Consider the following 26,456-nt stretch of genomic DNA (forward strand, 5'->3'; position numbering starts at 1 on the left):
GAACTGAACATGGAATGGATGGGAAATCAGGAAAAATCAGTCCCAGTGAAACAACCACAGAAGTGACAAACTTGCGACCCATGGACCAGATGCGTCAAGTGCTGGCCCCACCCATCCCCAGTTTAGTGAAGGGGGGAAATCACGATATGTCAGGTGACAACGTGATCTTGCGAGTTTTGACACCTCTGAACAAGCAGGAAGCAGACTGTGGCTCCCAAACAACAACACACTATGACATGAGGATGGGGATTTTGGCTTCCAATGATAGCTGGGAACCATGTTTTATGTGCTGAATTATGATTTCATCAGTTGTAACATTGCATAACCAGAAAACAATAGGTTACGTATCAATGTATCAATTGTATTATTTTATATTATTGTTGTAATTATCCTGAAGCAAGAACATTTCTGCTCAGAACTTCTAAGCTAAAATACAAGAGGGACCTACAAACCCAAATACATGATCATTAAGCAGAAATACTGCAGAATGGATGCTGTTAGGATTAAAATGATTGTTGGATTGTTTTTGGACAAGCTAAGAGACTTGATTCTCAACTTTTTACCCCTGAGAAGTACTTGCAAACAACCTTTTTTCTATTCAGAAAACAAATGAAATAGCAAAATTAAAAAAATATCAATTCAAGTGTCAACCCCCTTCTGGAAGTTTGTAGTACTAAGAAACAAAGTATTTCTATTATAAACACCACTGTTCTTAAATCTCAGCAACTTTAGATTGTGTGGTCTTCTAAATATTCCCCCCAAAAAAGCATGCCAATGTGCTGCATCCACACAATTTAAAATTGCTGAGGTTGAGAAACATTGATATACAGCAATGTTGCTATACTTGTGAATAACAGAAATCCATAACAGAAATCCTTGCCAGGAACACGCTGTCTGTCTACCAAGTTTATTTCAGGTGTTTTTGTTTGGTGTTGGTCCTGCAGCAATGCTCATTGAGATCCAATAGTGAGAAACTCCCCCAAATGAAACAATTAAGTAGGAGAACATAGAGAGAAAAGGGAGCCTTTTCGTCAACTCATCCCTAAGCAAAATAATGTATATCTACCAGAAAAAGTTGTGACCAATGCCTGCCTGGGGGAAAAAAAAGAATCCCTATTTATCTTCTACCAAATCGTTTTTCCCCTAAAATATGGCTTGATTTTATGTCCCTGCTTCTCCTCTTGCTTCCATTTCCAGAAAGGAACCCGGACGTTTATTAGAAAAACCACAGAAGCCACAGCCTTTTTGTTCCAACCGGCTCCCACCCGCGCATCCAGATGGCGCTCCTCGCGCATGCGCACTTCAAAGGAGCTGGTCGGAGCCCGTTCTTCGGTTCTCGCCCCGGAAGCGGAAGTGCTTGAACGGTAGTCCATAGCAGGAGTGGTAGTAGTAGGAGTACGGTAGTAGTGGCGGCTGTTTTCCCTTAACTGAATCGCCTTCCTTGAAGTGAACCCATAGTGCCATGGCTGCCTCGGGACTCCCCCCGCTGCCTCCGCAATTCAAGCCCATTCAACATTTCCTGAGAACCGCGCAGGAGCTCGAGAAGCGTGAGCCTGTGGTAGCTTATTATTGTAAGTTAGGGGAGAGGGGTTTACTGTCGGCGAAGCCCCCAATCCGTCCCTCTTTCCCCGCTGACGTTCTGGGGAATACTCTCTGGGTATCCTAACTGTCAAAAAACTAGGTCCGACCCTTCCCCCTTGTTATTGCGCTGGTATAATATCATTGGGGACGGGGAGCCGTAGCTGGGGGCGAGAGATCCTCGGTGAGTCACGTGAGCACACGCGCACACACAGAGAGACAGACAGAGAGAATAACTTTATTGTCACTTTGAAAGTACAGTAATCGGCTTACATTAAAATGAAATTTCGTTGCATATAAGCTCTCTTAGACAAAAGCCTAAGTCTGAAAATCAGGCTTGTCAGATGTTACATCTTTTCTATCCTGCTCTACGGAGTAGAGAGTTGGTCTCTGTCAGAAAACTACTTGGAAAAAACTAGAAGCATTTGAAATATGGATTTATACATGGCTGTTACCTATAAGCTGGGTTGACAAAATCCAAATGAGGTGACAAGCCGCCTGGGAAATCCAAGGGAAATCATCAAAGCTATTAAAAAGTGAAAGTTAGAATATTTTGGATATGTGATATGACATCCTTCACTTAATCCTCCAGGGAAAGATTGAAGGCAAACAAGGTCCAGACAGAAGAAGAACATCATGGCTTCAAAATATAAGCGTCTGGTTTGGACAAAACTCAACAGCACTTTTTCATACGGCTGTTGACAAATATAGAATTGCTAACATGATCGCCAATGTCTGATGACAGATGTGGAACAAGAAGAAGAATATAGCTCTCAAAAGGTCACCACCTCTAATATACACTACATGAATTTGACAAAATACATACATACATACATTATGCATGCACCCATATATATTATATGATATGGAGAAACATAGCTTAGTTCTGATGTATACATTTACATGGCGAGAAAAACGAATCTTGCGTTTCGCACCAAAGTGTGAACACACCAAAGAGCTTTGAGTAAAAAAAACTCATTTTTTTTACTCTTGGTAACTTCATGAGGTCTGTGATGAAATTCTCTTGGTGACAGCGCAAAGAATATTTTTCCATAGGATTCTTCTGGAAAGTTGAAGCAATGGCCTGGATTGTTCCCTTGAAGACTTTTCACCCCAAAACGGGGGTGTTAATATGGCTTCCAAAGCTGTCAATTTGGTATTAGTGACCCTTTTTGGTGGATGAATGCAGACAAGGGCAAGGCTGTAGCTACCTGTTCTGTGAAGGCCATCAGGAAAATCATACACTGGCTCTGGTGGGTCCCTAGAGGAGAGCATTTTATTTACCAACACTTGCCTTTTGGAATACTATTGCCCCAGAAGTGATCTTTGCCCCAATTCTATGGCTTTCCATAGGCTTTAAAAACCTGGGTTAACTGCTGAACTTGGGGACTTGGTTGTGTGGTTGAGCCCATATCTTGGCTATATTGATGGTGTTGGTTGAATTTATCTTTGGATCATATATTTCTTATTTGATGTTTTTATCATTTTTAATCTTATTTTTATTTTCTGTTAGCTGTCCAGACTCAGTCTTTGAGATGGGGTGGTGGGGGTGATATATGTTCAATAAATAAATAAAAACTATGTCTCAAGATGGCAGGCTTTCTGACTGAGCCTGTGTAATTTTTGGAATAACAGGTTTTTTGTTTTGTCTCTTGTATATACTGTTCTACTGTGCATTTTCTGAACAAATCAAATAGAAGGGATAATACATATAAAGGCAGGATGAAAACAGTAACTCTTACACTTTTAAGTTCTGGCCATGTTTCCTGATGTATTTTAAGCTTTCAAAATTTTGATTACATATATTTTGTGAAAAATCTAACTCAAAACGAGCTGATTCATAAAGTAATCTTTTGCTTTTGGAGAACAGCTTGTTTTTTTTTACTTTATAATTTCTAGAATTTATTTTTGGGCTATACACGAACAGTTATTTGGGAGATATACTTCATGACTTGCATCAGTGCAACACTGCTCTGCTGTTCATTAAAACTACTTATTTTGCATTTGTGCAAGATATAAAATACAATTTCTGAATCATTTTACAAGAATACACAGCCCTAGTGCATTTTTTTAAACAGTTTCAAATCATTTCGCCTCACCCTAGCTTTCAACAACAACAAAATTAATTGGATCCAGTTTAGAAACTGACAATCTGATACCTCTTACCATTACATGTTGGTATATTACGATGCGTGACCATATACATTTTCTCACTAAATAAATCAGTGGAGGAAATGCAGTTATAGCTGAGAATATTTGAAGTTAACATGGAGGCACAATTCTGTTAGTTTCTAAATTGTCACTTTACTGTCTTCTGGTTTCAAAAACACTTTATTGAAATAATGCATGTCTTCCAAAATGACTGCTGAGGCACTTTAATGTTCTAACTCTGGAGAATTAAAACAAATTCTTAGTACTCGCTTGGAAATAAACTAATGTAGGTGTGGGGCCAATATGTATTAAAAACTTGCACAGTCAAATATAAGTGAGCTACACACAACTATTGGGGGGGGTTTCACCGACAAAACCGCGAAGCCCTTTTCCGCGCCGACATAACCGTGGAGGGCAAATCCGTGCTGTCCGAAGCGCTAAGCAAAATGCGACCCTAGCGCACCGACAACCGCGGAGGGCAAAATGCTTTTACTAGCATTCAAAAGCTAACCCTAATCCTAAACCTAACCCTAAACATAACGTTAACCCTAAACCTAACCCTAACCCTTACCTTAACTTAAATCGGCTTTCTGTCGCCGCGCTGTTGTAAAGCGCCATTCTGTCGCCACGGTGATGACGTCGCGGTTTTAGCAACGCAGTTTTGTCAGCGCGCTTTTGTCGGGTCACGGGGGGGGGAATATACAAGATTAGTTTTAGGTGAATTGGCAATCCAACAGAAGTATTTCATATGATTTTTGCATATGTTTTCATGTTTATCTCTGTTATTTTTGTGAATTGGTTTCAGAATTGTATTCTTTTTTTGCTACAGAATAAAAATGGCTTAAGTTTAATTGTAAGTTAAATCTCCTAGCTTTTGCACACATAGTAGCAAATCTATAATTATTCCAAGAAAAACTGTAGATTGTATTCTGATGTTTGGATTAAATCCAGTTTAGACTTTCATTTACCAGTGTCATTCCAATATGTTTTCAATTTCAATTTACTCTCAAAAAATTGAAATGTCTGAACTTCAGTCAATTTTTGAAAGGTATTTATATTATTTATTCAAACTATTGAAGACTTTCTAAGATTCATTCTGAGACAGCAATATTCACATTGGAACAGGTTTTCACACTTAAGTACTATCAATAGTTCTTATTACTAAAATGATAGTTTATTACATCCTTAAAAATACAATTACTGTCTTAGACTTGATTTGTTATTATTATTACTAATGCAATTCAATTGCTTAATCTTGTTTAGTCAGGTAAATTGCTGGCCTAAACTTCATTGAGTCTTTTTTCTTTTACAGGTCGTTTGTATGCTATGCAGACAGGTATGAAGATTGATAGTAAAAACCCAGAATGTCGTAAATTCTTATGCAAACTAATGGATCAGCTTGAAGCTGTAAGTTTCTTGTTATGTTACTGGTAATAATAAAAACATGAATGAAGTTACAATGTATCTGTTCTTAATTAGGTAGTATTTATTTTGAAAAGAAACATTTCCATCCTTTGCTGCTTCATATGGATGAAAATGGCATGGGTTTGTGATTTGTCGATGAAGAAATTTCCTACAGTATTTGAAAACTTCTCATTCCAGAAAAATAAGATTTGTAAATTGTTCTAATGAATATATATTATTTATTTATTTTTGTTAGATTTAAATATCTATCAATCTCACTGTGGTGATATTGGCTAAACATTTGAAATCATAGCATATTCATATACATTTCCATTGCATTGAAGGGATAGCTGAACGTGTACCATATTATATCTAGAATTGTATTCTAGCAGTGTTTTTATATGGAATTATCTTAATAATTATAAAATCTGAGCTGTATTAATTATAAAAGGTTTTTATGATGAATTTTGGAAGTGTGCATGTGTGAGTTTTGGCTAAGTATAAAGTTTTCACCAGTTGCAAGTTTTATTGCAAAACATAACAATTTTAATGAATCAACTAATTTTGTGTTTAGAATTCCTTACATAATTCTGAATTTGATATTTATGGGATGAATAAGGAAACTGAAGGCCTATTTTCAGAAGACAAGCAAATTAGTAAAAATTTTGGTTCTGGAGTTTAACAAGGCACTGATAACATGGATTTAAATATATTTTTGCATACTTGAGTCTAGCAGTTACATTTCTATACTCCCTACAACATTCTGCCCTCCTGTGGATTTTGCTGTCAACACAATCCATTCATTGACATTGTTGATTTTGATGTCCATATTTTTTTTTACAATTGTTTGAATTGTAAAATCGAAGTACAATAATGGTGTAGAGAAGAGTGGTTATATAAGAAATTCCTGATCTATTAATTAAGAGCAATAGAATGTGATTTAAATTGAACTTTTAAATACTACCAGCACCATCAGTGTTATACAGCTTTCTGATTTCTACATTTTTAAAAGTTGTACTAAGTCATCTCCCCTCTTTTTTCCAGTCTTTTTGGCAACATAAGAAATGTAAGAGGGGCCATAATGTTCATGGTGTTGTTTTGTAAGGATAAGCAAGAGTTTCTCTAAATCCCAACAGTGACACTATTCAGCAGCTCAGCGTCCACTTGTTGAAACTGTAGATGTTGTAATCTGTAACATCTTTGAAAACAACTCTTTGAATTGCAATAGACTGCTTGACTAAGCATTCCTGTAATTCTCAAGGTCTTTGGCACAATTAAATTAGCTATAAACTCTCCATTTAATTAAATCTTTATTTATATTAAATGTCTCATGCTGTTCTACAAGAAGTTATATAGTTCTATTGCATTCATTGGCATGTACTAGGTTATGAATTAACTATTATTGAATCTGTCTACATGCCTTATTAGGGCAGAGTGGGAAGGTAAATTGCCATAAGGCTAAAATTGAACTGAATTTGAGTATTATCTATTTTGTGGCATAGAATGAAGTTATCTGAATATTTTTTATTTATAATTTTCATTTTCTTTAAATAAAGATTTTTAATATTTGTAGTTTATAATGTGAATAAAATTAAATATATCCACAATTGAGCGTGGAGGTTCGTTCTTAGAACTTGTGGATTGCTTTCCAAATATTTCGTTACCCAGCTAGGTAGAATTTAGGGGATGTCATGGTTGTGTTCTTCTGTTTATAAGGGCTTTGTGTGGTCAGTCATCTTGTCAAGGGGAAGTTACCCTCACCTGACATGATCTTCTTATCACAAGACCTACTGGCCACACAAAGCTCTTATAAGCAGAAGAACACGTACACTGTTATCCTCTAAATTCTGCTGAAGATGCTACCTAGCCTAGTAACAAAACATTCGGAAACCAACTCACAAGCTCGGAGAATGAACCTCCTCTCATCCTATATCAAACTACAAATATTTGTCACTATCACATAGCAACCATTTTAGAAACACAAGACTTTCTCTGTGATAGTTGATTATATCTTGGTAGGATTTGGTATCCAAACAAGTATTACAACTTATGCTCCTTATAGACAAACAGTGTAAAACTTTGCTGATTAAACGGATTCTTCAAAATCAGTAATGGTTATTTATTAGTATCGGTAGACACCCGCAGGATACATTTGTAGATTTTAGACCTACCGTGTAGTTTCTATGAATAATATTTGGTAACACTGATTCACAGCAACCACAAGGGTCAGAATATCATCTTGATGCCATCTGCATACTGTGGATAATTACCATATTTTTTGCTCCATAAGACGCACTTCCTCTCGCTAAAAAAAGTGCCGATCCTTTGGTGAATAGGAATCAGGCTGCTGCGGTGGAATCCTTTCACAGTGCTGAATCCCACCTCTTCTGTCTTTGTCATTGCCTGCCTCTTCCATCTCTTTTCCGCAATGCAGTTAGGACATGGTACAGAGTTAGCATTAATTGTTCTTGTGGATGAACTCTCAGGAGACTGAGATAGATATATTGTAAACCTCATAGTTCTGCTTGATCTGTCAGTAGATTTCAAACCATCAATCATGGTGACTTCTGAGATGCATTTGAGGATTGGATATCAAGGATACTGTTATGCATGGATTGTCCTCCTTCATGAAAAGATGATTCTAATTGGGAAGGAGAGTCTGAGCCCTAAGCTGTTGAAATATTGTTCATGTAGCTGGAGACTGTTCAGATCTGAATGAAGAGGAACAGGTTAAAATTTAATTGTGGCAAGACAGAAAGCCCACTGATTCCAAAGACATACCATATTTAATTTGGAACACGACTGTACTTCTCCAAATACAGCTGGTTCATAATTTGGGAATCCTCTCGGACTGATGGTTCCGATTCAGGAAATGGATGGTAGCTGTGACCAAGGGGGCCTTTGCACCCCTTTATCCTGTGTACCAGGAATGAGAATAAGATCGACTAGGATAATGGGGTTGGCTCTACATATTTCTTGGTTTGAGGGTGTCATCTAGTGATGCCATGGAAACCTATTTTAAATGTCAATTCTTAGTCAAAATTTAAAGCTAAAACTATGTAAAACTATCTGCTTTTATTCCCCAATTACAGGTTTGAGTAGAATAGAATAGAATAGAATAGAATAAGTTTATTTATAGGCCGCCCTTTTCCCTGAGGGGACTCAGGGCGGCTAACAACTTATATGGGAGGGGATACATACAATAACATATAACATAACACGTAATTAAAAGAATAAACAACATTCATTCAGCATTCGGGTGGGGGCGAATTATAATCTTTACCCCCAGGCCTGACGGGATAGCCAGCTCTTGAGGGCTGCGCGGAAGGTCTGAAGGGTGGTGAGGGTACGAATCTCCACGGGGAGATCGTTCCAAAGGGTCGGAGCTGCTACTGAAAAGGCTCTCCTCCGCGTAGTAGCCAGCCGGCACTGGCTGGCGGATGGCACTCGGAGGAGGCCTAATCTGTGAGATCTTATAGGTCTCGAGGAGGTAATTGGCAGGAGGCGGTCTCTCAAGTACCCAGATCCACTACCATGAAGGGCTTTGTGGGTGGTAAGAAGCACCTTGAAGCGCACACGGAGATCAACAGGTAGCCAGCGCAGCTCGCGGAGGATAGGTGTTATGTGGGCGAACCGAGGTGCACCCACAATCACTCACGCGGCCGCATTCTGGACTAGCTGAAGCCGCCGGATGCTCTTCAAGGGCAGCCCCATGTAGAGCACGTTGCAGTATTCCAGCCTAGAGATCACGAGGGCGCGAGTGACTGTTGTGAGAGCCTCCCGGTTCAGGTAGGGTCGCAACTGGCGCGCCAGGTGAACCTGGGCAAATGCCCCCCTGGTCACAGCCGACAGGTGGTAATCAAAGGTCAGCTGTGGGTCCAGGAGGACTCCCAAGTTGCGAACCCTGTCTGAGGGGTGTAAAATTTGGCCCCCCAGCCTGAGCGATGGAACACTAACCAAATTATTGGGAGGAAAACACAACAGCCACTCGGTCTTTTCCGGGTTGAGTACAAGCTTGTTAGCCCTCATCCAGTCCATAACGGCCTCAAGACCCCGGTTCATCACGTCCACCGCTTCATTGAGTTGGCACGGGGCGGACAGATACAGCTGCGTATCGTCCGCATATTGAATGATCTCGCCCAGCGGTTTCATGTAGATGTTAAATAGTACGGGGGACAGGACCGACCCCTGCGGCACCCCATATGTTAGGGGCCTCGTGGTCGATCTCTGTCCCCCAACCAACACCGACTGCGACCTGTCCGAGAGGTAGGAGGAGAACCACTGCAAAACAGTGCCTCCCACCCCCACCTCCCGCAGTCGTCGCAGAAGGATACCATGGTCGATGGTATCGAAAGCCGCCGAGAGGTCAAGAAGAACCAAGATGGAGGCGTGGCCTCCATCCCTGGCTCTCCAGAGATCATTGGTCAATGCGACCAAAGCGGTTTCTGTGCTGTAACCAGGTCTGAAGCCGGACTGGAAGGGGTCAAGGTAATCGGCTTCCTCCAAGGACCGCTGAAGCTGGTAGGCCACCACCTTCTCAACAACCTTCCCAATAAAGGGGAGGTTGGAGACTGGACGGTAATTGTTAAGTACGGCTGGATCCAAAGATGGTTTCTTCAGGAGGGGTCTCACCACCGCCGCTTTAAGTGCGGCGGGGAAGTGCCCCTCCCGAAGCGAGGCGGTAATAACCGCTTGGATCCAGCCCCGTGTCACCTCCCTGCTGTTAGCAACCAGCCAGGAGGGACACGGGTCCAGTACACAGGTGGAGGCACTCACAGCCCTCATGCCTTGTCCACGTCCCCGGGGTAACATCCTGAAACTCAACCCAGCGATGGTCTACCAAATCGTCCACTCGCGCCTCGGCTGGATCTGCAAAAGTGGAGTCCAAATCCGACCGAAACCGAGCAACTTTGTCTGCCAAGAACTGGGCATAGTCTTCAGCCCTACCCTGCAAGGGGTCCCCCGTATCCCTCTTATTTAAGAGGGAACGGGTTATCCTAAACAGGGCGGCTGGACGGGACTCGGCGGACGCAACCAAGGTGGCAATATATGATCTTTTTGTTGCCCTAAGTGCCCTGATGTATTCCTTGGTGCAAGTTGTTAAAAGTGCTCGGTTCGATTCGGATTTATCGGACCTCCACAGGTGCTCTAGGCGTCTCCTTCGGCGTTTCCTCTCCCGGAGCTCCTCGGTAAACCAAGGAGGCCTCCGGGATCCACCACCTCGGAGTGGCCGTAGTGGCGCAATCTGGTCCAGGGACTGCCGAGTGCCAGGCAGCAACCAGAGTCTCTACCGGACTGTGGGCGAGAGTATCAGGAATAACCCCAAGCTCCGTCTGGAACCTCAAAGGGTCCTTAAGTCGCCTGGGGCGGAACCACTTGGTCGGTTCCTCCTCCCTACAGTGGGGGTTTGGTCTCCGGAAGTCAAGCCTCAGTAGGCAGTGGTCTGACCACGACAGGGGTATGATCTCATTACCCCTCAGACCAAGATCACAAGTCCACTGCTCCGAGAGGAATACGAGGTCGAGCGTGTGACCCGCTGAGTGGGTTGGACCCCGAATTACCTGGGTCAAGCCCATGGCTGTCATGGAAGCCATGAACTCCTGCGCCCCATCAGAGTGTTCACCGAGCGTAGGCAAATTGAAATCCCCCAGGACCATAAGCCTGGGGAACTCAATTGCTAGCTCGGCTACCGACTCGAGGAGCGAGGGGAGGGCTGCTGCAACGCAGTTGGGAGGCAGGTACGTTAACAGCAAGCCCACTTGACCCTTGAGGTCCAACTTCACCAGCAGGGACTCACACCCGACAAGCTCCGGAGCAGGGATCCTACGAGGTACTAAAGACTCCCGAATAACAATAGCCACACCCCCACCCCTTCCCTGAGCTCTCGGCTGATGAAGCACCTGAAATCCTTCTGGGCACATCTCTACGAGGGGGACTCCTCCCTCCGGGCCCAGCCAGGTTTCAGTAATACACGCCAGGTCTGCCCCCTCGTCTAAAATTAAGTCCCGGACGAGGGGAGCTTTGTGAACTACAGACCTGGCATTTAGCGACAACAGCCGGAGACCAGGGTCCTTATTACTCGTGCCATCTGGCCTCGGAGTGGGACTCATAGGGCCGGAAGGAGGGATCTCTATAACGTAGCGAGCCCTCCTTCCCCGGTAATGGCCAGCCCTAAAGTCCCCGCCATATCTGCCCCTCCCCGTTACGACCGTAATGCTCCGACCCACTCCCGTGTCCGTGGTCCCCCCAACCACACCTATAGCTCCCGCATTCCCTGCCAGGCCCTCCGAATCAGACACACTCATTCGTTCACTCAACCAATCCCCACGTGATTGTTAAAAAACATGAAATACTGCAAAATAGGGCAATAAAAGTGGGCACATTCACGCAATCACACGCATCTTCCAAACATATCCCAAACAAAGGAAGAAAGAAGACAAGAGAAGAAAAAGAATAGAAAGAAAAATTGCGCTAAAAATTAAAAATTAAGGTGCGAAGTCTGCCAAGGCTAAATAGTTCTTAGCGTTCAGGATGGCTGAAGTCCAGCTATAGCCCGGGCGGGGTTTACGGGAGAATAAGTTGAGTCCTCCTCTTAAAGGCCAGAAAAGTCCAAGATAGTTGGGAGCAAACAGGTGGCTTTTTCCATAAGTTGTGTTCCGGATAGAGCCCCCAAGGCAATGATGGAAAATAATGGTAATAGAAGTGGATGGCAAAAGCAGCTGTACCAGCAGGCCGAAAGGTCCAAAGTCCACAGTTGGAAGCGGCCAGGTGATGGAGTACCTCAATAGGGGGATGCCAGGTATCCAGCAAGAGAGCACCAGGGGAGAGTCAGATGGTAAAGATGACAAAATAAGGGAGTAATCTCCATAGTCGTTAGAATAATATAAGGGAGGGGTGGGCGCTTGGGGGGGGCGTAACAGCGGCGCCAGGGCCTGCTAGACAATCCCCTCTGATGGTATCCAAGGTAGCTGCCCTCTCCCTGACACGACAGTTCCCACTTTAACTCCCAGTTCGATTCAATCCATAAAAGGGACTATTTGGTCTCTCACCCAGTGAATCAAGATGTAAGTCACCGGCCTCGTTAACACTATCGGGCCCAAGTAAGTTTGTAGGAAATCCAGGGGCTCCTTCAGGCTCCTCTCAATTGTAGGTAACAAAACCAAAAGCTTGGAGAAGGCCAGGAAAAGGCTGGGATGCATCCAGATCGTCACCAGCTGATAAAGCGATGGGGGGGCCCTCCGGGAGGAACGCAGCGGCGGCGGGCGAAACAAACAAAGCCAGCCGCCAGGTCCCCTCAGTGCCACCCGAGATCAGCCACCCCCTCTCCGGCACCACTGTCCACCGAAAGTCCGAATTCAGGGCTTCTCCCGGTCGAGAGCTCTGCAGTAAAGTCAAAAGACGCTGGGCGCGTTGAAAACCGCCGGGGAGCAGCGCCGTCAGCATGCCGCCATTTCCTCTATCGTTAGAAAGTCGGAGGACTACCAGGGGCAATCGTACAGCCTGGGAGCCGTTCGGAGAGCCGCAACCCTCCGACAGCCACCCATTCATGACCCCCGAATCACCCTCTACCTTTAGGATTCCCTCCCGCATCTGTTCTGGCTAGGCTCGGTGATGTTTCCGATGTTTTTCCGTCCACCTAGTCGGAGCGGGGAAGGAATAGCAGCCATTCGTGGTTCGCACATGCGAGTAGTTGTATGCCATTCATAGTTGGCTGATTGGAGTGACTTATAAGTCCAGTAATTAAATAGTCACACCAAGGATTTTCATTATGTGTCTTAGAAAGTGTATCTGATACCACCAGGCTTCTTTGTAGGACTTTATATTTCATCAATTGCTTTGTGTGATTTCCATTTCCACTGAGCCATGGTGTCACAATGGTTAGAATAGAGTATTGTAGGCTAACTCTGCCCACAGCCAGTAGTTTTATCCTGACTGACTCAAGGTTGACTCAGCTTTCCATCCTTCTGAAGTCAGCAAAGTGAAGTCCCAGATTGTTGGGGGCAATATGCTGACTCTGTAAACTGCTTAGAGAGTGCTGTAAAGCAATATTAAGCAGTATATAAGTCTAAGAACTATTGCTATTTAAGATTGAAAAAGTGAACAGAGGAAAGAAATAACCTTATGAAAAAATGTAGTTTTAAAAATGTTATTTTTAACATGCCCATACAGGTTTGTTTGACCTATACAATTATTTCCCTTGCTCATCCTATCTGCATGTTATTCATCCATGTCAGTGAGAAGACAAGAAGCCAGTTTGAGATCTTCAGTTTATTTTAATAACTGTATTAAATTATATTAATAAATTCACAGTATGAGGGAATTGAATTTTGAAAACAAAAGACTTGGAATTTATTACGTATAATTACTATAATTCATACCCTCTTATTTCTAAGTCATGTGAAAGATTAAAATCTAACTTGTCAACTTGCACTGACAAGAACAAATGTAAAAGTTGCCATCTTATTCTCCCTCTTGACATAAGTAAAGTTTGCAACCCAACTCGAGAAGCAGAAATCCTGATTTGCTCCTGCAGTTACAATATGGGGCCTGATAAATAACCAGCTAAATTGTGTGTGTATATATATATATTTTAGATGAAGAAACAGCTTGGCGATAATGAAGCAATTACTCAGGAAATAGTTGGCTGTGCCCATGTGGAGAATTATGCATTGAAAATGTTTCTTTATGCTGATAATGAAGATCGTGCTGGTCAGTTTCACAAGTAGGTAGCAAAGGAAAATATATATTAGATGTAATAATGAGCTCTTGAAGCAATGCCTAAATTTGATCTAAATAAAAAGCCAGCTTGACTAATGGTTTTTATTAGACCAGACTAGAAAGCAGGAGACTGTGAGTACAAATCCCGCCTTAGCCAAGAAAGCCAACTGGGTGGTTTTGAACCAGTCACTTTCTCTTAGACCCAATCCACTTCATTGGGGTGTTGTGGTGGGGGGAAATATGAGGAAAAAGGTGTATTGGATATGTTTGCTGTCTTAAGTTATTTGTAAATATAATATAAAGACGGAATATAAATAAATAAAAATATCAAAACTTTCATGTTGCATAAAACTCTGGAAAACTACTAGAATGAATGTAACTTGAAAGTGCTCTCATTTCTGCCCTTACCTGTGAGTTTAATGTAAAAAATGTGTACTTGTCTAATTATTTTTCAAATGTGTATTTTTATTCCTATTCTTAAAAAAAATATTTTTTCCAGAAATATGATTAAATCCTTTTATACTGCAAGTCTTCTCATAGATGTCTTGACAGTGTTTGGAGAACTAACAGATGAGGTAAGTAAAATATATTATCGATAATAAAACACAAAGGAAACAATTTTTAATATTGTAATTTAACCATCTTAAATTTGTACTTAACTATCCTGGTTACAAGTGTTACATATTAATTATAAGAAACTCATATTTAGCAACCATTTAGTTATATTAATTGCAGAGAAGAATTCTAATGCAAATGCAACAGTTTTCTTTGGGCTTTGGAGAAATTTATTTCCGGAATCCTCAAGGAAGAGACATTGTCAATGAAATACATTATCATTGTTTACAGATTAGAACAAAACTATGGAATATTACAGAATGGCCAGTTTAAATGTCTAACCAGAATTAATATACTCCAAAAAGGGGCAACAAAAATCACAGAATAGGACAAAGCATGACAGATTTCCTTTCAAGAAGAGAGTGATTTACTGGCAATGTGTATTCCTGTTCCGGCTTCTAATTTAGAATTCATAGACAATTAATTTCTCCAGTATAATCAGAAAGAAAACTATACTGTATAAATAGATATATGCTTTTTATTATGCTTAGTACAGATAGTCCTCAACCTATGACTACAATTAGAAACCGGAATCTTGGTTGTTGAGCAGAGCAATCATTAAATGAGATATCATGTGATTGCTTTGCTCAATGACCATAATCCCATAAGCTTTATTGGGAAATCAGCAGAGAAGACTGCAAATGGATTACACATGATCACAGTACATTTGGCAATCAGTTATAAGTGCAAATAGATTGCCATCACCTAGATCATTATGATGTATCTTGTGAGGGATAGATGCGTGAGACCTTTTGCAGTGGCCAGAAACCACCTGTTCCATAATCCTTGTAATTTTAGTCTGTCATTAAACAATCATAAATTGAGGACTATAAATATATTGAGACACTCCCCAAATGCCTTTTTAATTTTTTTAAATAAGTAGCACTTTGGTTGGGAGATTCCATTGACTACAAAGAAATCTATGCAATGGTTACCTATTAAACTATCTGTCCTTTTAAATAAATAAATATATTTTTTATATTAAGAATTATTTATACAGACATTATTAGATTTTGGCCGCATTGGATTAGATTTAGATATGCCAGACAAAAGAGGAAAGAGGAAACTATTGTAAAAACTGCTTCAAATTCTGCATGCCAGTTTCCCTGCCAATTTATTTTCTTAAGTATGCAGGAGGTTTTACTGGATATTCCGAAGTACAAATTTTAACAAGAAGTTCCAATTTTTTTTGTACTTAGCTGTTGGTGATTAAAATTGAAGGAATTGTATAAGATGAAAAGCCATCTCAGAAATTCATGAAACTAATATAGGCAGATTTCAAAAGTAATTCTGGAATAAAAACATACTAAAATGATAATTAAATGCACATTAAACTCATCACCCAGAAGCAAGACACATGAATTCCTGGAAACTTACAATAAAGACACCATTTGTGAGATTGAATAAGTATATTTTCAATTCACATGTCATATACTTGACAAAAACAACAGAAATTGAATGGTTTGTTCAGGATCATTATATTTCTCTGGTAGACAAAGGAATAAGGATATATCTTAACTTTTTTTGAAACTACTACACCGTATACTTGGCGTTTTAGAAATATTGTATAGCCATCCTAGATTTTTGGTTTAATGCCACTCTTGAGGCAAGACAGATTATTCCTGTTGAGATTCAAAGTTATGACCTTCTCTCCTCAGCAATCACAAATGTTCCAGAGAGTAAATAACCTAGCATCCGTAAGAACTGGGCTGCATTCCTGTTATTGTGACTGTTTCCTGTTGAAAATTTACTTAGGAAAGTACTACTTTCTGAATAGTAAAAAAATATAGAAAACTGTAAAGCTGTTGGGTTGCTACCTGGTTAAAGAAAGCTGCATGAGAGAAAAATAATTGCTTCAAAACAGTTTTATTGCTGACGCCTGAAATGATCTGAAAGAAATTACAATTATTGAGCCAGAAGGAATTGCATATTGCTAAGGACTGACTAGAAAATTGCTTGCTTCAAGGCTTCATCCTATAAAATTCACAACACTTCTGTTATTTATCTTCTTCCCAAAATTTAGTAAAGATGAAAACCCAGCTGGTAGCTAACTCTTTAGTGACACCATCCCAAACATTTTTAGTTAAGGGGAAATTGATTTAAAAAGCATCTGCCGAGAGAAATACAAATAGTTATGACCCTACAGTAAACTTTTGTCCTTCCTCTGCAAAAAAAATGTTTTGAGAGTTAAGAGTCTCTCTTAAAGGAATAAGTCAGACTGCTTTGAATGAAGAATTGTTCATATCAAATGTGAGAGAATAGTTTCTATTTTATTATGTACATTTTGAATTTTTTTTAATAATGCCCATTTTGGAATTTTAGGGTTGTAGGGCTGAATCCGTAGGCCTAGAAATCTTGACTATGCATTAATGATATTAAAGTTATCTCATAAATACCTTCCCTAATGGGCCAGATGAGTAAATGGATGCTGAGCTAAAAGAAAAGAGCCCTACTCTCTTGTCAGCATTTTCCTGAAGAGGAGATAAGAAGCAATAGTTCCCCATGTCTTTCTATCCCTATGCAGAATAAAGATAAAAGTCATCATTCCCTTATCATTGTCATACTAGCAATTTCACTGTATGCCATCTTCATTAGGATGGCTTTCAGGATGTGCTAGGCAAAGCATCTGTACTTTGCCCATATCCCCCATTCTCTACATGGAGAAGTTTTGAACATTTTATCCATTTTACAATTTTTTTCAATGGATCCAAATATATAGTGCATGTATCATCATGAAACAGATATAGTGGGGAACAAGAACTTCATCTAAGATGGCTTTATCCATTCATTTGGGCTAGATTTCCCTTTTACACTATAAATTTGTAAAAATGCAAGTTAGAAGACCAGTAAAAGTTCGTATTGCAGTTCTTATTTTACAAGGAATAAATATAGCACAATTAAGTAGTAAATAATACAGTAGAACCTCTGGTCACAAACACTTCTCACCACAACCAAATCGGGTTCTGACCAAAAAAATTCACAATATTTTTTTTCGCAGCCGATTTCCCCTTTCGCATCATTTTTGTTTGTTTGTTTGCTTGTTAGCATCAAATTTACAAAATTAGATTCGGGTCATGACCAAATTGGTTTGCAACCAAAGTATGGAACGAATTATGATCGTGACCAGAGGTTCTACTGTATATAATTTAAATTATTAAATTTGTATAGAAACACTTCTATTTTACTTTTCAATTTTGAACTTACGCAATCTAAGACATGAACAAATTTAAATTATAAATTCTCCATTAACTTTCTAGAATGTTCAGCACAGAAAATATGCCCGTGGAAGGCAACATATATTCATAACTGTCTAAAAAATGGAGAGATTCCCCAATCTGGACCTATTGGAATGGAAGAACTTGGTAACATTACTGATAATGTTTTATGTTAATGTAAATAGCATATGAAATATATTTAATGTGATAGGAGTTTGTCTTTTATATTTTTTCTCATCCCCATTTCTCAATCTGTCAGACTCACTTTGTCAAGGTATTCCAAAAAGTTGAAATGGTAGTTGTCCCTCACACAATTATATTAACATATATTAATCACCCAATTCAGCCTTTTTTTCCTACTTTTCAAAATTCAGAAACATTGCTCCTTGAGTGAATATATTTCTGCTTACAACTTTGGGTTAGCATATATAGTTTGTCAAAATGTTTAAAATAAGTTGTTATTTATGAATGAGCATGAAACCATGCTCATCCATTAATAAGTGTTTTATATAACAGTTACACATACATAAATTAGTATTTTATGTAACAGTTCAAATTTCCAAATTTATTATATATCTTAGGGGCACTGAAACAGACGTGAACATTACTTTAAAAATTATTTGCTCTGGGCTGGTTGAAACTTTATTAGTGAATAAAAACACTTTTTGGAGACAAAATGAAATATGGGTAAAAGTATTTTTTTACTCACATTGAAGCTCTGGGGGATTTATTTATGTCTTTAAGTGTCTGAAATTTAACCCCAATGGCATAGTCATTGCTTAACTTAGCATTGGTTGCAACAATTTATAGACTTAGGTTGTCAAAATCTGTTAAAAACTCGTGCCATTCATTGGATATGTCAAATGAGATACATTCAGAAGTCCTTCTAGAAACTTCCCTGTCCTGTATTACCATTTGTTTTAAGTTAGACTTACCTTTGAGAGATTCAAAAAAAATTGCAGCCATGTTCCCATTGTGGTTAATAAATATAAAAGCGTTGATATAACTAAAAGCTATTACAAATAATATTTATAACATCTGTAGCACTGAGGAAGATAGCATTTTTATGCATCCTTCATTTTGATACTAATCAGTTTTTCTGCAGTTAGCCATAACTATATTTTGCTGGGTGACTGAGCTTGGGGTAGGAGAGTTGTTTGTTTGCTTAATTCAGCTTTGAAAGAAAACTTGACATTCGACACTTAACTTTAATAACAACAAATATATTGTGTGTCTGTTTATGTATTAAATGCATAGTTGTGCATAGTAATAATTTGAGAAATAATCAGATACAGCAGTATATATCATTGCTTAAAAATCAATATTTTAAAATATTTGGTTCATTTCATAATAAAAATTAAATGATACAATACATAATAAATTTATTCATTGGATAGGATGAATATCTAATTCATGGTATATTTACTACACTTAATTTTGTAAGATAAAAATGAGTATATTGGTTTTAAATAATGTTCTTAAAGTTCTATTTTATGTGTGATATGTGACCCACAAAGTTTAGGGTATTATCGTGCCAAAGTTCATATGGAAATGTTTGTATTCCAGAATCTCTGAAGAACTCATAGTTCTTGCTTTGTGCATTTCAAAAAGAAAAGCAGTATTGTTTAAATGTACTGGAAGACTTCCCCCATTCCTTTCAGCTTGCTCAGTTTCTTCCTTCTCTTGAAACTAAAAAGTACTGAACTAGAATGAGCTAACATTTAGAAATCACTGTGTTTTCTGAAAGTATTATTCTTGAAAAATCTTAGTCTTATAATATTAGACCCACTGATAGTCATCATTGCCAATTGATTGGGTAACAAGGTCATGAGAATTATAATGGAGAATAATAGGAGCAGCTGCTATGCAGAAAAGTAATTTCTAAAGTGAATACCCTAAGGGTAAAAGGAATAGCAACTTTCTTGTGCTGAAATCAGAGCATGGGCATTTTCTGTTCAAATCTTAGCATTATTACTTACTCAGAGATGATTCATACTCTGGTCAGTGTCTCTTTGCACTTCTAACATCAGGCAGAAGACATCAAAGTATAGCCAGCCGAACAAACAGGTTTAAAGATAGTTTCTATCCTTGGGCTGTGAGACTTTAAATACAACCACAATCACTCCATGCACACGCTAGTTTTTTTTCTTTTTCTTTCTTTTTTCGTTTCTGTTATAATTTTGCACCAGTGAGGTTAAAACCAATTTCATTGTATTTAAGTACAATGACAATAAATATTACTTATACTTATTATTGTGCCAACAGAACATCTTAGTCTCTTAAATTTTCAGTCAATATAATTGCATCAATGTTTATTTTTTCATTACATTTTTGTGCTATCCATCTCATCAAAGATGACTCTATAATGATGTGTTCCCCCTAGTCAATTTTAGATGATGTCAATAATAGCTACTTAATACTGATCTTATGCATGTGTTAATTTATCCTAAACATTTGCTACGTTCTTATAGCATAATAATAACATTGCAAGATGCTTTTAGTTACCTTTACAGTGCTTATCCAAAATAGGTGAAGTTGGAAGGCATTGATCCACAGATATCAATGCTATCAGTTAGTTCCTGTTTAACAACCACTGTTTGGATCACTCATTAAGCAAAACAGTCACTAAATGAAACCACAACTGTTCTTATGATCTTACTTCAACTTTCCCTTGTTTTACAGACTTATAAAATTTGCAGACTGCAAAAAGTGACCATAAAGTTACTTATTCATCACTATTGTAACTGCAAATGGTCATTTAAATAAAACAGTTGATAAACAAAGGCTATTTGGTTTTTAAATCAACGTGTCTCTATTTTATTTTGATGGAGTTCTCCAACACCATCCAGCCAAGAATCAGAACCATCATCTACCTTTCCATCAAGTAATTATTCCCACAAGCAGTGTTGTTACCCCAGAGGTACCCCATAGCACAGGTGAGTAATCTGTATATTTTTAACAGTGTGTGTTTATCATTTCCTACATTTGTTAACTACGTAATAAGACATTGGAAACTATTTCTTAGAACTTTTGCAGTTAAAGGAAGCTATCCCAAGTAGTGCCGTCAGATTTATTGTAAATCCATGCTGGTTTAAAAAGATAAGAGAACTATTAAATTGCACCATATAAATACAAAGGAAAAACTATGCTCAATTACACCAAAAGGTCCAAAGAGGGATAATTGTTCTGTTCCCATACTGAATAACCAAAGCAAATACAATTAATATGAAATCTATGGCCTACATTAACCCCATTTGCTCCTTAGCAACATATTGAGAGACCTCCTACTTCCAATTACACGTAGTCCTTGTTTCTTGGTGCTTATTGGGACTGAAAGTTCCATCATTAGGTGACATGTTCATAAGTAAAAACAAACCATGTGACTGCATCATTTAGCGCTGGCAGTTCCATTAGTCCCATTTTCTTTTTTTTTAATTAAGACCATGATGGTTGTTAAACAAGAACTTCATCTGACCACAATTTCTGATATCCTGCCAATTTCTCCATTGACTTTATTTATGGGAAGCCAGCAGGGAAAGTTGCACATTGATATCAATTGATTGCAGGAATGATGATACATCAGCAATAATTATAGTTGTAACTACCACCCATTCAGTGCTATCATAGGTTTGAACTCATAGGTTAAACAAGTGGTTGCCAACTCTGTAACCAACCAAGTAAAAATACTTTTAATATACTATTCAAAAAGTTATGTTAAGTATATCTGTCTAAAATCATAATTTTAGACTTGCATATTAAACACTCTGCCTATTTTTCACTCATTCACTGTAAAATTAGGTGGTACAGGTAAGCAGTGAAATACATATTTAAAAAAGGCTGCTTCCTTTTGAAGTAGTTCCATTGTATTTTGGATTATGGCATTAACTTTACAAAGAAAAAACTAAAGTATATAGTTTAAAAAATCAACATAAGCCATATCAATGGCTTATGTTGATTCATTCTAATGCTCTTTCAACATAGTTAAGTAACATAGAGAGGGATTCTACGTTCTTGTGGGGATAAAAGTACTGGATTTACTAGATCTTTTCTTCTCTCATTTGTTCTTAGTAGAACTGACATGCAATCACCAGAAATTTCTGTTAATCATCAAGTTAAGCACATTTTGTACCATAGAAACTAAATTGCTGATGGATATGAAACATTAATGCTATATAAGTATTACATTCTTCCCAATTTAATTACTATTTAAAAGTTCTCAAATATTCTGAAATAATAGATTCCATTCCAGCTAATAGGATATTTCTAAATTTGCATGTTTGTTTTTCTCTTTTTATTATTTATAGGAGAAACAAGTAATCCAATTCAATCCACACCTCAGAATGTTCCCCTGGTTGATCCTTCACTTTATAATGTTCAAACTGCAGGTAAGTTTTGTTTTCCTGATAGTTTGCATCATTGACAAGAATTGGCTACAGCACACCTGCACTTATAAACACAACCATGAATTTGTTTTAAAAATTCTTGCTGAATTCCATGGAGGTACTCCAAGAAAAAAGTATCCATGTTTACAATCATAGATTCAAGAATTTCAGAATATGCAAAACACTTGGATTCAAAGTATTTCAAATAAGAAATACATCAAGTTTAAAGCCGCCATTTTGCATTTGAAATATTAGGATAGGTTTATTAAAAATGGACTGTCTCAATGATTCTATAGGTGTTTGAGTTCAGAACAACATTTTTCCACATTCCCAGCATTCTCTTTTAAGCAGAAAACACTTCCAAAATAATTGAAATAGCCCAGTCCTAACACAAGTCTAAAATAGTTCCCTATGGAACCTAATACTGACCATAAGGAGAGAAAAAAAACACTGTTGGTACTACTTAAAAGTTTGGTCCTGTATTGTGTATAAGGAATAACATATATGAAACTCAGTGCAAAAGCAATAATTTCAAAGTAAAGAGGAAAATATAGAAATTGGTTATCTCTAGTAGAGAATCTTAATTGATCATGTGATTCCACAATTCCTGGAAAAAGGAGTTCCATTTTAGTATGTTGAGGCAATATATTGGCAGCCATCTTGAGTGCCCTCTAATAGAAAGGCGGGACTTTAGATTGAATTCATAATCATAATTGGTATCAAAACATGTAGCAGATACAATGTAGACTGTATTGATCTCAACATTTCATATATTTATAATTATAACCTATAAATTGACCTAGGAGCTCATTATGTAGACCAAAGAATGATGGATGATTACCAATTTTTCATCATTACCTTCCGAGGTGGCGCAGTGGTTAAATGCAGCACTGCAGGCTACTTCAGCTGACTGCAGTTCTGCAGTTCGGCTGTTCAAATCTCACCGGCTCAAGGTTGACTCAGCCTTCCATCCTTCTGAGGTGGGTAAAATGACCCGGATTGTTGGGGGCAATATACTGACTCTGTAAACCGCTTAGAGAGGGCTGAAAGCCCTATGAAGCGGTATATAAGTCTAACTGCTATTGCTATTGCTATTGCTAGCACTAGAGTTCTGAAAGACCTGACTATAGTATATTTGAGTGGATAAGGAGAAATAATTCTTATGTGGTCTTGTTAAACTATGTTAACTTTTTGTGTTTTGAGGAAGATTTTACTTTTGTTAATTTTGCATTTAACAAGGAACGGTTCTTTTTTTTAAAAAAAAATGCATAAAGATTTGCCAATCTCAGGCAACATATTCAAATTAAGCTCTTTATATTGATACCTAAGCAAATGCTTTTCATACAGAATTTTACAAAGAATTTCAAATAAATTTCACATAGAACTTCGAAGGTACTTCAAGTATATGGCTAAATGGACAAATTTATTTAATGTTAAGTGACTTATCATTAATTATAAAGTGTACTTGATAAAAGCTTGACAAAAATAAATATAAATATTATCTTTCTATTTGCAAAATGTCTCGCTTCTGGTAGGCAGCATAAGCCATGAATATGTGTCAAATTTTTTGGCACTTCAGAATTTTAATTCTGCCCAATGATGTGATTAATAATATCTAAAATAAAAACTAAAATTTTGCATGATGCACATTATTAATAATATTTGAAGTAGGCCTCAATAATAATAAATAAGGCTTTTTGCCAACAGAGCATGTAATAGAGTAGATACTGTAAAAATATTAGATTGGTTAATTTAGGCTTTGTTCCAGAAAATCAGTTGAATACTGGACTGATGCCTTGGCTGTTTTCTAAAAGAATGATTTTCAAGTTTCTTTTGGCATCATAATATGAGAAAACAAATGTCCTTGAGATAGTCTTTGAGGTAATGTGTTCACGCTGTGTTTTTCAAAGAGAGGGAGGCCACCATTGACCAAACCTTAAAAGTTAATTGTGGATTTATACATTTATCAGGTCATAGATGTTACGTTACAGATTGAAAATTTAAGTGACTCTATATTTTGTGACATGGCTTATTCTTTGAAAAAATTGCTGCTCTATGCAAATACACACTTGACTCCTGTTGAAATAAATTCATTTGAAGTTCAGTTTATTTTCTAGAACATGCAAAGTGAATTCATAAATAATATGCTTGTTCTAAGAGTTTTTTTTAAAAAACTGTAGGTAGGGCTACACTGATTAAAATCAGATTTAGCTAATTAATTAACAATTTTTGAAAAATATGGACTGGATTAAAAATTTATCCACTTCAAAAAGACAAATGTGTACCAAAAGAAACATCCTGTGTGTGAAAACTTTTTTTTAATTTGCTAAAGCAAACCATCTAATCTCTAAAAGAAAAAAGATAAAAACAATTTTATGTTACAAATTTGAATTATGAATGAAGAAACCAATAAGCTGAAACAAATTAAAAGATTTTTTATCTTTATCACTGTTAGGTTATAGTGGATATAATTTCACATATAAATAATTGTGATAACATCACAATGATAACTAAAGTGAGGAAAAGATAATGTATAAATGCATATAAATATGTATAAAATCCTACTGTATATATTATTAAATTCTTGCCTCGGAAGCACTTATTATACTGTGTTGTAGCTCCTAAGGTTTTGTTGAAGTGGAAATAAGGCAATACTGATTCAGAACTGTTTCAATGTCAATCCATCAACATAAGATAGCTGTAATGTTCTTTCTCTTAGAAAGTTACGAAAACTAAGATTTAAAAAAGCTGGAACTTGTGACATAGGACACTAAATTTCTGTGTTTATAATGTATTTTAACATGATAGGGCTCATTCCTTTGAAATGCAGCAAAACAAACAAAACTTTATTTTAAACAATGAATAAATACAGTATGCTTAGATGCAGATTCATCAGGATAAATGGTAAGCATATATCTGTCTAGCTAATGTTCAAAATGATCAAAACAGATCATATGAATATGTCAATATTAGCTGTATAGTAGCTAGCATTTGTTTGCTTTTATGATAAAGAAATTGTAACAGAAATTGCATTGTTCATTAATACTACTTTCCATTGAATTGCTGTGTAAAAAAGACTTAATGCGAACTTTTCCTTTGTCATTTGTTTAGACTTCTATAGTATAAGAGTATATTAAATTTGAAATAATTCTTAACAACTATACTGCTGCATAGCTTTATTAGAAATGAGGACATTTTTCATTCTTCTACATTAGGCAAAATGAAAGTTACAAAAAAGTTACTGCTTTAAATTCCTAGTGCCTTGGTATCTTATGCAGGTTTGGCCTTTTCTTTCACCTGACAGGAAAAATAAAATGTCACAGTGCTCTATTCTTCTACTAGGGAATGAGTGTTATTGTGTAACGAGATGATCCCATATCTCTGCAAATTATACAAAGGCAGAATCAATTAATAGCCTCAGTTGCGCTCCAGACTTGAGGGGGGAGGGAGGAGGGAGGGAGAATCTAAGGTTAACACACAGGATCTTGTCCTTGTTTTTTGTGCTGATTGTTTTTGTGCAGATTGTAACATGATTACTGAAGCTTCTAAAGACTTTAGATAAAGGGCAAATCTCTCTCAAAGTATTGGGTTACACTTTAAGCTTCAGACAGCTTTTCTGTTCACTGATCTTAGCAAAACATTTCAGGTGGTAAATAAATAAATGTGTCATGTATGGAAGCTGAACCTTAGTCATCTGTCTCTGTTTTCATAGGGGAAATTCGTTTGACTCCCGAAGATTTTGCCAGGGCCCAGAAATACTGCAAATTTGCTGGCAGTGCTTTGCAGTATGAAGATGTGAGCACTGCAGTGCAGAATCTACAGAAAGCCCTCAAGTTACTGACGACAGGCAGAGAGATGCCTTTGTCTGCTGGCTTCATCACTTGTACCTAAAAAAAACTTAACAGGCAGTTACTCTTAACTCTTGTCAAGAAAATGCATTTGCACAAAAGCTTTGATTCTGTGATAAGAATACAGCCTCTATGTCAGTCTCATTCGTTCTGTCAGACGAATGAGAACTATCTGGAGACAGAGGTTTATATTCAGCACACCAATTGTGGCACTCCTTGCCCCAAATTATAAAATGCTCCCATGGCTGTGCTGTCCTTTTTACAAGATAGGGTAGGGAAAGGAGGAAAATGCTTTCTGATGGCGTATTTGTTTGGAATTTGTTATAAGAGAATGTTTTGAAATGCAACATGCATTTAATTGAAATCTCCAGACCAGGCAGGAGGGACACTGTATAGTAAAACCAATACAGCAAATAAGGCAGAAATGATTTTTTAATAAACATTCTAATTAAGTTGGGAAGGTATACTTAGCTTTACTGTTATTGCTGGAAAATTACATTGTAATGTTTCCTGTTTTCAGTACTCATTAAAGCAATATAATTTTG

General features: G+C 37.8%; 1 protein-coding gene across 1 annotated transcript; it reads left to right on the forward strand.

The window, feature by feature from the left end:
* Positions 1–1,349: 1,349 nt before the first annotated feature.
* On the forward strand, positions 1,350–26,456 carry VTA1 (vesicle trafficking 1). The gene is given in 11 exon segments (XM_032215894.1): positions 1,350–1,571; positions 5,042–5,136; positions 13,728–13,855; positions 14,351–14,426; positions 17,724–17,745; positions 17,748–17,845; positions 20,211–20,215; positions 20,513–20,570; positions 20,572–20,617; positions 21,986–22,066; positions 25,776–26,456. Coding segments are annotated over 11 exon segments (897 nt in total). The 5' UTR covers positions 1,350–1,462; the 3' UTR covers positions 25,955–26,456.

The sequence above is a fragment of the Thamnophis elegans genome, chromosome 4 (assembly GCF_009769535.1).
Source record: "Thamnophis elegans isolate rThaEle1 chromosome 4, rThaEle1.pri, whole genome shotgun sequence".
Taxonomy (NCBI): domain Eukaryota; kingdom Metazoa; phylum Chordata; class Lepidosauria; order Squamata; family Colubridae; genus Thamnophis; species Thamnophis elegans.